General features: G+C 45.4%; 1 protein-coding gene across 6 annotated transcripts in view; it reads left to right on the forward strand.

The window, feature by feature from the left end:
- The first annotated feature begins 506 nt into the window (after positions 1-506).
- Positions 507-12021, forward strand: part of NTRK2 (neurotrophic receptor tyrosine kinase 2) — a 383866-nt gene continuing 372351 nt past the window's right edge. For 4 of the 6 annotated variants that reach the window (XM_060301089.1, XM_060301092.1, XM_030832832.2 and 1 more), the window contains exon 1: positions 1397-1791. In XM_060301089.1, coding sequence (XP_060157072.1) covers positions 1580-1791 — 212 coding nt within the window. In that variant the 5' untranslated portion in view covers positions 1397-1579. Of the gene's footprint in view, positions 713-807; positions 947-1217; positions 1792-12021 lie in introns of those variants that run through there. The other 2 variants (XM_060301090.1, XM_060301091.1) reach the window with 2 other exon arrangements.

Consider the following 12021-nt stretch of genomic DNA (forward strand, 5'->3'; position numbering starts at 1 on the left):
CTGGACACGTTTTGGTGTTTACAATATTTATTTATTTTTAGGATAGCTCGTCCTCCCTTTTAGGCAGGATGGGAAAGGAGAATGCAGCCTGGAGGGAGAAGGGAGGGAGGATTCCTATAATAAGAATCAGCGCATTTTTCAGAGCTGAACCGAGACCGGTTTCCATTTCAAAAAAGGAGACGGCCTCTTCTGCGTTATTAGAAGAGACCGTGGTGTGTAGGGACTGGGAGGCGTCAGAGCGGAGCAACGGTTCATCTCAGAGGTACCTGGATCTAAATGCACGCACACACAAGCACACACAGGCGCGCGCGTCTATACGGCCGGGCTGTGTGCGGGTGTGCGCGTGTGTGAACTCCCACATACTGCTGCTGTCTGCTTCTGGCCAGTGGCACCGATGCTTCCCTCCTCTCTGCTCGCCCCCAGATTCCCCTCCTCTCCCTGTTGCTTTTGTCTGGAGGGTGTTATGGGTTTGTGTGTGTATGAGCGTGTGTGTTTTTGGATTTCAGACTAATTTTCTGGAGTTTCTGCCCCTGCTCTGCGTCAGCCCTCACGTCACTTCACCAGCAGTAGCAGAGGCGGCGGCGGCGGCGGCGGCGGCGGCGGTTCCCGGAATTGGGTTGGAGCAGGAGCCTCGCTCGCTCCTTCGCTCGCGCTCTCCGAGCTCCGTGCCCAGCGGCAGGAGGAGCCTGGACCCAGGCGCCGCCGGCGGGCGGTAGGTGCCAGAGCCCGGGTGAGCAGCGCGGACAGTGCCCTCCGTCGTCTCGGCCCTCACTGTCCCCCGCTGGGGCGGCCGCGGCGGCTCCCCAGGTGGGACGCGCCGCGCCACCTGCCCGCGCCCCCTGCGCCCAGGGGCCGTGGCGGATTCTGCAGCATCATTCGGGAGCCCCGTCGCGGAACCATCGTCCCTGGCAGTCTCCGCGTCTCCCTTTAAAGGGTCCTCCCCCTGGTCCGTGTCATGGAATACTGTCGCGGGGACCCTTGCCCTATTTCCCCTCCCTCAACCTCAGGCTCAGGGAAAGAGTGAGCACACCGGAGGCCCCGCGGCGTCAGTGCCATCGAGGAGCCAGTTTATTCCTGGGGCCGGAGCTGGGCACTCATGCATCCACAGTCCCCGGCGGGGCTCGGGGTGGGGGTGACGCGAGCGCGGAGGGAGAGTACCCCAATTCGTGGTGTATGGGGTCTTCAGCTCAGTCTTACGCGTGTCTGTTTGTCCTCAGCCCCGAGGTGCGTCCCGGATCTCAGCGCGAGTCTAGCCAGGAGCCTGCGCCCCAGAGCGTCCCGGGAGCGCCGCGGGCCGGTGCTCGGCTCGCTGGGCCATGCAGCGGCGGCCGCGGCGGAGCCCCGAGCGGCGGTAGCGCCCCCTGTGAGGAGGCCCGGGATGCCCCTGCCACTGTGAACGGTGCCGTCCGCCAGGACACGCTCAGCCCCGGACACGCTCGGCTCTGCACCCCTGAGACGAGCACCAAGAGGAGACAGCGGCGAGCGGGGCAAAGGCCACCCAGCACCGGCAGGGGAGACCGACCGGTGCCGCGCAGGGACACGTACTCAGTCTGACTCGGGCTGGCACTGGTGGCTAGGAATGTCGTCCTGGACGAGGTGGCATGGGCCCGCCATGGCGCAGCTCTGGGGCTTCTGCTGGCTGATCGTGGGCTTCTGGAGGGCCGCTCTTGCCTGTCCCACATCCTGCAAATGCAGCGCCTCTCGGATCTGGTGCAGCGACCCTTTTCCTGGCATCGTGGCATTTCCGAGGCTGGAGTCTACCAGTGCAGACCCCGAGAACATCACCGAAATGTGAGTTGCTGGTGCTTTCCCTCCTTCCTCCTCTCCTGGCCTCTAGGGCCGGGGCTGGCCAGGCGGGTCCGTCCTGGGCATGAGTGTTGTTTCAAGTCTGGGGAGAAGTCAGAGGTGAGAGGTGCAGGGCTGGACCATCTGTCAGTTACCTGTTTCACTGCCTTGGGGCTGCTGACACGAGAAGTGTGACAATTTAAAATGTTCCAAATGTCTACTATATTATATTCCTATGCACTTTATATTTCAAAGCCCTGCTGGGTGTACTTTAGGCTTTCCATATGCAATAACTTAGTTTTGGATATTTTTGTTTCATAAGGTGCTCTGTATATATTGTGTTAGGAGAAGTTCCAGTCATATTTATGAGAAAGGAGGTTAAAATAATTAACTTTAGAAAAATCTGTTGAAGGAAGTTAGAGTCCCCCCACTTAGCTTCATTCTTTGAGGTTTGGAGTTCACCAATTTCCCTTTTCATTTTATATATCAGATTTTGCTTGGGAGATTGCATCCAGAGATGGCCTTGAAAATGATCTGTAAGAGGAGAAGTTCTGAGAGTTGAAATGCACTGGCTCAAAAGAGAAAATGTGATCGTTGGAAGCCTAAAAGCCTGGTCTGATTTAATTTGGACTTGACTTCCCAGAGATATAATTTTGAGACCATTTGGATTATAAATCTTAATCGCCCATTGAATAGTTCCCCAGGACGAAGTTGGATGATAAAGCAGTGTGTAATAATCTGATGAATGCTACCTTTAGCCTGGGACCCCTAGGTCCCTGGAAATGCTTGAGCTTGTCCTGGTCGAATGGAGAAGCAGAATTATGTATTTCTGTCCTCCTATTCTGATGCCTTGTGACAAATCCATTACCAAGTAGGAATTCACCAGTCCTTTCTCCAGCATGCCCCTGTCCCCTCTATTAGAGATTCCCTGCCCCCCCCCACCTCCCAGGGACTTTGCCATTTTATGTGTTTCATTGACATGAGATTTTATTCATCCATATAGAGGCTTATAAGGCCAAGTTTCTCCTGGTTTTCTTGAGGCTGTTTGACACCACGATAGGCAGCCCTGAAAGTAGGGCTTGGGCTGTGGCCTTCCGGTTGGCGAGTGCGCATGCATTTCCTCCCCCCCACGGATAACGCCCACCCTGGTTGTGCCAACGTAGTTGACCGAGACAACCTGTTTTTTAATGTAAGTAAGAGACCTTCCCAGTCTCTGTTGTTTGTTCTGCTGGTGATGCTCCTGTTAGAAGGCTCAGGCAGAAGGCAATGACAACAGAACAGAGCAGAAACGTGCCGGCGCAGCAGTGCTGAGATGTGCCGGGAGCAGCCAACTGTCAGTCTGGCTCTGGGATGCTCGGATGGCAATCGTTTTGGCAAGGAGGGCAGAGGCAGGGCTGGAGAGGAAGGGTGGGTAGGGCCCCGACTGCGCTGGCCCTGGCTTGGGCTGGTGGAAGCGTGCCAGGCTGGTCAAAGTGTCCGTGGCCCTCTGTCAGGATCTGTGTCTTTTTCATGAGATGGGGTGTCAGTAGTCAGATGGAGGAAGCCATATGGAATTCAGAGCTCTTTAGACTATTCTGAGGCCATGGGGAGTGTCTGTATACAGTTCGATGTTGTTTTCTTTTGTGATTGTTTATAAATTCTGTATTAGGTGATAGATACGTAATGAAGGAGGAAAACTAGGGCCTATTTTTTTCATTTTAGTACTTTTTAAGGCCATAATTGGAGGAAAAATAAAACTCTTTAAATTTCAAAAATATTACTTTACGCCTTAGTGGTCTTAGCTGCCTGATATATATGAAATTAACAGACTTGAGTAGAGCTTTCATGTATTAGTTCTCACAATTGTTGTTGCTTTTTTATCTGATGGCAGGTTCCTATTTTCAGGCTTAATTTTTTTTTTTTTTTACATTTACCAAAGCATTTGTCACAGTTATTCATTTAATAATGGCTAACCATAACTCCTAATTTCTACTCATTTTCTTCTTTTGATTTGAAAATCCACTGAGACTGATAGAACGGAGAGGTGTGTAGGCTAAGTGTTCATGATGGAGAATTAGGTTAGAAACATGAGTCAGGCTGATAGGGGTGAACTCTGAGAAAAAGTACTTTTGTCTGCTCATCCCCTCAGCTTTATTTGAGCCTGGGCAGTTTGTGTCCCAGTGTCTTTGTCTGTAGAATGTATTGAAATCTTTGTTTGGAAAGCACTTTGTATAATTGTTTTGAATTTTGCTGCTTTGATATCAAAGTGACATCAGTGGTAGGGCTTGTTTCACTCTCATCCTTATATGACACCATCTGTGCTGTCTTTCTTACATATTAATATTTGCTTAAACAGCTTTTAAATTCTCGGCCAGTGGATACCAGCTGCAGTTGAAACCAAATTACACTTTTTTTTTTAACTTTGTTATTAGACCCAATGGTATTCCTAAAATAACCTGTTTTAAAGTTCTAGTTTAATGGAGTTTAGCTGAAATTATATGTTTCTATCTTTTAAAAATAGGACCAATGTAACTAAATAAACCATGATTAGAACTTGCTGAAACAACAGTTTACCCTATCATTTAAAAATAGTAAATCTTTTAATATCTATATCTTGGGGGGAAAGCACAACCATTGTGCCTTTTAAGGTGCAGAGAGAGCGCCTGGTAGAACATTTTACAAATATATGTATAGACCAATTAAGGGAGAGGATTTTATTTTTTGATGCTATATGCATATTTTAAGCCACATTGACATTTCGTTTTCAGTCACTGTTTGAACCTATTTTATTAAAAATCTCCCCTTCACAGTATCTGTCTCATACTCTTTACCCACTAACGTGACCCCTGTCTAGATCTACTTCTGTCTATAGATACATATCACAGCTGCCTAACATCACACTGCCAGTATGTGCCAGCTTCTGTTATTTGGAGATGGTTACACCAAAACAGTGCTAAGTTAAACTTACGAACAATACTATTGTCACATATAAATGGGATTCAAGAGTAAAGTCTGTGGTTGGAGTTATGTAACCAGACCTTTAAGTCTCAGAATGTGGCAAAATGCTTTGCAAAGGACAAGTTCTGTCTCACCTAGTGGTAAAAGGTATGGTTGAAATATAAAATAGGTCATGGATTTGTAAAAATTGTGGTCAGAAACACATGACATAGAGTCTGCCGTATCAGAAGTGTTAAGTATATTCACATGGTTGTGAAAGGGCATTTTTATATTGCCCATATTTTATGAAGACCAGCACTGACCTTTTATTTCTAATTTTCCTTGGTGACATTTGCTGATTTTGGATTAATATTTGGAGACCAGTCTAATATTTTTCCTCTTAGGACAACATAAATAGAATTTGTAGCTTCTGCTGCCAGAGCCTCTGTATGCAATTTATTGTTGGCTTGGTTAAGCAGCTGTAATGTTATGTCATTAACCCATTGATTTTGGCTCTCTCACCTTAGTAAGCTTTTCCATGGCAATTAATTGTACTAAAAAAAATTCTGGATCCATTATAAGGGTTCAGTGAAAGGCATCGGATTTTATTACTCTGATATTACTTCTCAGCCCCTCCATTGGGGCTTCTAGAACCTTGAATTGTGCTTTACATGCATTTAAGAACCACAGACTAAGTTTTGAGTGTGGTTGCATAAGCCACACTGGACTTATTAATAAATAAGGTGGTCTTATTTACATCATTCATTATTCAATACAACTTGCAAGCTGGAGTTGAAAGCATGTTGTCTTCCTGGTGAAGGTATTTACAGAATTCAGCTCAGCACAACCATTTGAAATCTTCTTAGTTTCATATCTTCTATCTCTACATTGAGGAGGTTTTTATTACATTGGGTAAAACAACTGAGAGATCCCCTGACCTTCTGACCCTACTTTCTTCCACCTCCCCCTTTCCATCACCTCTCATTGACTATAAAGGAAAATGTGTTTGATTTTTTTTTCTTCTCCGAAAAGTGATATTTCCTTATGGGAATTCGGAGCATTAGAGTTAAGAGAAGAGCCTGGGTTATATGCTATTAGAAGCAAGTAATGGGAAGTTGAGATGATGTGGTCATAGCTCTGCAGCACTGTGTTTAGTTCTGTTTAAGATCTTTCAGTGTTTCTATCCCATAAACCTCTGTTTGTGTTTTTTCAATATTCCCTTGTAAAGACATTTTCTAAGCCGAAAAGTTGGCTGAGCAGCTGAGAGTTGAGGTCTCTTTCTCCTCAGGAACATTCTGTGTGATTTCTTTGACTATCTCTAGGTCATAGGGCTATAAAACCTAGAGTTTTTATTTAGCTGGGGAAAGGGAATTGAATTTCTTTTCTTTTTCTGTTTTAGGTTTCTTTTTCTTCTTTTCTTTCTTTCTCTTTCTCTCTCTCTCTCTCTCTCTCTCTCTTTCTTTCTTTTTTCTCCCTTGCTCCCTTCTTTCCTTTCCTTTTTTTTTTTTTTTAACCTTTGGTACCAAGCAAGTGCCTCCTGTTTTAACTCATTGCTCATCTTGCCTGTTAGGAAGAGAAACATTATCAAGCCATTACTGAATATCATACCCTGACATTATCCCTCCAACTAACTTTACCACTTTTCTAGAGACCTTCTTATAGGTTCAAAAGCTGTGGGGTAGAATGTGACATTGAACCTGCTGTTCCTTAGAGCAATACCAAGTTTTGGTTCTTCTTAGTGTTTACAAATCAATTGGGTGATTTGGGGGAGTGGTTATTTAGACATGGCGATGTTTTTCTTGTTTGATGTATGTGAGAGAAAGAAAGGGATAGAAAAAACCTGAGCCTTGCGTTATTAATAGTTGATTGACCATTGTCATAATTTATTTGGTCTAAGTCTTTAAAACACAAATCTCACTACCCAGGTGGCAGAGATCTGAGCTCTGCATTGGCCTGATAATTTTAGCTCCATATTTGATTTCTTTATTTTTATTTTTTAACATCTTTATTGGAGTATAATTGCTTTACAACAGTGTGTTAGTTTCTGCTGTATAACAAAGTGAATCAGCTATACATATACGTATATCCCCATATCTCCTCCCTCTTGCATCTCCCTCCCACCCTCCCTATCTGATCCCTCTAGGTGGTCACAAAGCACCGAGCTGATCTCCCTGTGCTATGCAGCTGCTTCCCACTAGCTATCTATTTTACATTTGGTAGTGTATATATGACCATGCCACTCTCTCACTTCATCCCAGCTTACCCTTCCCCCTCCCCGTGTCCAGATCCCACATAATCAGGATGCCTTCTCACCACTCACTTTGCTCTCTGGGCTGTCCAAAGGACTGGGAAGTCATAAATATTCATCTCAGAGATGAAGGAGTGAATGAATGCATGTGTTTGTTCTAAAACTGGGAAGAAAAATAATGCATAGGTACTAAGCTTACATATTTCCAAAGAACCCCATATGTTACAGAAAGCTGGAGTCAGGAGTTACCTGATCTTGAAACAGCTCCTTAATGTTTCTGGGCCTGAGCTTGTCAGATGTAAACCTAGGACTTTGGATTCCATGCTCTGATTCTGAAGCTCCGCAAAGCTTTCGTTCAGGAGAAAGTGCAGTTTATACATCAGCTATCAAGTAATAGTGGTGCTGTGTGCTCAGAGCCCAGCAGTGAGAGAATCTGAGGACTTTTAGTGTCATCATGTCCTATGTGCATGTTTTCAGTATCTGCTCTGAATTCTCCAAGCCATCCATGTCTTTTTAAAAATTTTTATTTTTAAAGACGCAGACGTAAAGAATGGACTTGAGGACACGGGGAGGGAGAAGTTGTAAGCTGGGGTGAAGTGAGAGAGTAGCATGGACATATATACACTACCAAATGTAAAATAGATAGCTAGTGGGAAGCAGCCACATAGCACAGGGAGATCAGCTCAGTGCTTTGTGACCACCTAGAGGGGTGGTATAGGGAGGGTGGGAGGGAGACGCAAGAGGGAGGGGATATGGGCATATATGTATACATATAGCTGATTCAGTTTGTTATAAAGCAGAAACTGACACAACATGATAAAGCAATTATACTCCAATAAATATGTTAAAAATTTTATTTTTGATTATTTTTATTAGAATATAGTTGATTTACAATGTTGTGTTAGTTTCAGGTGTACAGAAAAGTGAATCTGTTATACATATACATATATCCACTTTTTTTTTAAGATTCTTTTCCCATATAGGTTATTTCAGAGTACATCCATGTCTCTTTAAATGTGAGCTGCTCAGAAGACTCGTGGCATGTTAGTGCTGGGCTGATGAGACCAAGGCCACAGGGTCACTTAAAATCAGGATCACGGGAAAAAAGGGGCTTTAGAAATGCTTTGCTCCAACCTCCTCTGCATGAACAAGGGGCAGTGAAGAGAGTCGCTTTTAAGGACACGGTGCATTAAAGACATCGTGGGGCCTAGAAGCTTCCTCCTGGCATCCCGAAGTGCCAAGGTCCTCACTTTAGGATGCCTCCCCTCTGTTCTGTGTCCTTGGACTGGTCCTGACTCCAGCTCACCATCTGAGAAGCATCAGAGATGTGCAGACAAGCTTGGTCTGGCTAAGTCCACGTGAACCCGTCTCCACTGGAGACAAAGCAGTTAAAAAGTTCATGAGCTCCTGATCCCAAAGCAATGACTTGATCTTTACATGGGAAGAAATACAGTTTTTTTGTTTACTTTACTGTGAGTGTGTTTGTTTGTTTTAATTTTAAGTCTTCCTCTTCTGTAAGTAATGCATACACAAAAGTCAGACTACAGAGAAAAGCCTTCATGAGTTGGCTGCAGTGAGGGACGCTGACCTTGCACCTGCTGGACCATCTTGGTAGGTTGGGATAGGAGGGAGGGCAGAGCAGACACAGCAGAATGGAGGCTGCTGCCCTGGAGTCCTTGCCACAGTCAGGGGTGGTTATGTACGTGGAGGAACCCACAGCCCTGTGTACAAAGTCTGTCTTAGCTCCCATGAAAGCCCTGTGGCCAGAGAGTACTATTCTTTCCAGCCTTCTCTTTTCCCCTGACTTCTCACTGCCCCAAGATTGATGGCTGAGCCAGTGAACAAGCTTAAGGGGTATGGACTCACGTTCAGAATTCATTCTGCTACCATTTACGCAGCCTGCACTAAGGCTTTTCCAGTTATGAGCACACTTCTGAGACATACACAATACCTCTGGTTTCACGCAGGGCTTCTCCCCAAGGGGCCTGGAAAGCACTTTACAGACATCTGCTTATTTAGTTCTGAAGTAGGTGGGAAGGTCCTGACAGCCTCGGAGGGACTGTCAGGTTGATTGGCTTGCCCAGGGCTCTCTGGTCAAGCAGAGAATAATCCAGGAGAGAATTTTATCTAGCGTCTGGCTTAGGGCTTTGTCTGCTCAGCCCCACCTGCCCAGATTTCGCCTTGAGAGTACAAGCAATTTTAGGAGGAGTAGATATTCAAATGTTCACAAGTTAAACAGCATGGCAGCGGGAAGGAGGTGGACTGAGGCTTCATCCATGTCTTTTCCCTTCTACCATCATCTCCTCCTTTGTAACCTGTTATACTATTAAAAGATAAATGATTTGTATGTCCTTGGGAATATGGCATCTTCTAGTATAGGGTAAAAATTTTAATAATCACACATCATTTACAGTTCCCTTTTTTACTGCAGAGAATGACCTATTGCTATCTAGTACCCCACCCTTTCCTGTAATCTTCATATCCCAATAATTTCTTGGGCAGGCAGACACCCCGCCCACCAGAATTCTATTTATGTGTGTACCATGTGTCTATGAATATATACATATACGTATAAAACTCTACTAGATGTGGTCCTTTCAGACTTAATTATCTTGAATTGTACAATTTTTCTAACAATTTAGGATTTACTTCCTTAAACCATCCAGACTTTAAAAAAAATTGAGATATAATAGACTTACAACACTACATTAGTTTCAGGCATGCAACATAATGATTCAATATTTGCGTATTTTGCAAAATGATCACCACAGTAAATCTAGTTAACATCCATCAGCACACATAGTTAGCACATTGTTTTCGTGTGATGAGAATTTTGAAGAGCTACTCTCTTAGCAAGTTTCAAATATATAATACGGTCTTGTTGATTATAATCACCATGCTGTACATTACATCCCCACCCAGACTTTTAAAAAATTTGTTTTAATCATTCTGCATTTCTCTCGATGAGGACCTGACAGGAGGTCTTCTCTGGGTGAAATATGTGAGCTTTATAGCAGCGAGTCCGTTAGCCGACCTGGCTACTCAGAAACCCATGTGTCTGTGCTCTTTGATCAGTCCTCCACAGAAACAAAAATTTTATTTCAGTGAAGTATTTTTGAACAGTTCTACAATAGCGTCATTTAAACCAAAAGACATTAAAATTTTGGTTTTTGACCTCTGAAATACGGTGCACTTTAAAAGGTGGGTTCTTCTAAACTCTAATCTTTGTCATAAGAGTTGTTTCTGCTTCATGTGCCCTGGAGTTCCCTGCTGGGAGGTGGTAGAGGGGTCTGGGCCCAAATTCTCTGACTGTGGCGCGCCGTGGGGGCAGCTCGCTTCCCTTCTTGAGCCTGGGCTTACTTACCATTCACTCCCGGGGCCGGGGAGTGGTGGGCCAGAGAGCTTGACACGGTGGCCGCTAAGTTCTCTGGCAAGGCATGGTAGAAAAACAAGCACCTCTCTCCAAACAACCCAACCAACCAACCAACCACATACCCTTTTTGGTCTGCTTTCAGCTTTACTTCACAGTCCCTCTGCTGTCACCCTGAACTCAGAGTGTCACGGGGGATTTTGCTTCTGGCGTGTTGTCCTTGCACTCTAGGTTTGGCCTTCTCCCTCTGTGACCCTTCAGTCTCCTTCCTCTGTTTCTGGTGATGTTTCTTATCCCCCTCCCCGCTGCCCCCAACGCGCACACACAGACACAGACACACACACACACGCGCTCAGGCAGGTGCTTGGCTGCAAAGCCCCTTTCGTGGATTGTGAAGAAATCTTGGGTTACAGGACCTGTGGGTCATCACCATGGTTCCACCTGAACCTGGCCTACTAAGGTTAATGTAGTCAGAGAGGCAGCAGCATAAAGGAACCTGGTGTAACTGAAGGGGACCTGGATGGGGGGAGATGGGAGTGGGGGTTCATATCCACACTCTCACAGCATCAGAACCTGGGATCCTGGGTGAGCCGTTTAATCTCACCAGCCAGTCCCCTAATCCTGAAACAGAAGGTTGGGATTCAGATGGACTCTAATTTCTGAAAGGTTCTGTGGTTCTGAATCAGTCAGCCATGGGCACCAGTGTTTCCTTTTCTGTCCTGGAATTCGCCCTTGCCTCCTCCTCTGGGCCAGCCCAGAGCTTGCTCTAGTCCTCCTGGTGGCTTAAACAACAGAGTCCTCTCAGTGAGTTTCTCTAAGTCCACCTCTGTAGCTCAGGTCAGATGGCTTTGCAGGTTACCTGCTCCCTGCCAACCTGGGTGGCAGTGCTCCTAAGGTTTCCCACTCATTGAAACAAACATTTTTTTGATCGTTTTCTTAACGTCTACTCTCTACCTGCACTTTTAGGTAATTGCATCAGCTAAGCCATATGTTCACATGTGATCGGAACACCCGCCACTCTGGTGTGTCCTGACCTTTTCAGCCCACTCTTGGTGCATTCCTGTGGGTGGTGCTCCGGAGGGATCTCTTACTGGCTTGCCTCTTTGCCAGTCTCGATCTTCTATGACCCCCAAAGCAGGAATGTGCACTGAAATCAAATCTCATCTTCCTGCCCCCATCAACTTTTCCTTTCCTTCTGACTGGAATATGTTTCCCGATTGTCATTTGGGCTGCCTGCCATCTAATTCAAACTTCATGCAAACATTAGTTCAGTTCAACTAGTGTTTATTGAGGACATTAGTGATGCTACAGACAAATAAAGTACTTTACGGAAGCAAGAAGCCCCTGAGTAGTTTATATCTAGTGGGAGAGACAGATCTAATTTTAATATGATGTGATAAGGACAGTCAGTGCACATGAGGCTAAAACCCACATTTATATGGTGATTGTTTCAGCTTCAGCCAGACGTGGGGCCCATCACAAAGGGTGCTCCCTTTCAAACGTGCATACATTACACTGTTAATAGTGGGAGCCGTAGACATGTAGACTGGATGTGAGCAATCCCCATTTCTACTTCCTATGATGGCAGTAACCCAGCTGAGTTTGGTTATTTTTTCTCTGTCAATATTTGTGATGTTCTTGTGGCCTCATCCACTTATATTCCATTTGAACAAACTGCCTGTATCTGAAACGAACCTTTTTC

Source organism: Globicephala melas, chromosome 6 (assembly GCF_963455315.2).
Source record: "Globicephala melas chromosome 6, mGloMel1.2, whole genome shotgun sequence".
NCBI lineage: Eukaryota > Metazoa > Chordata > Mammalia > Artiodactyla > Delphinidae > Globicephala > Globicephala melas.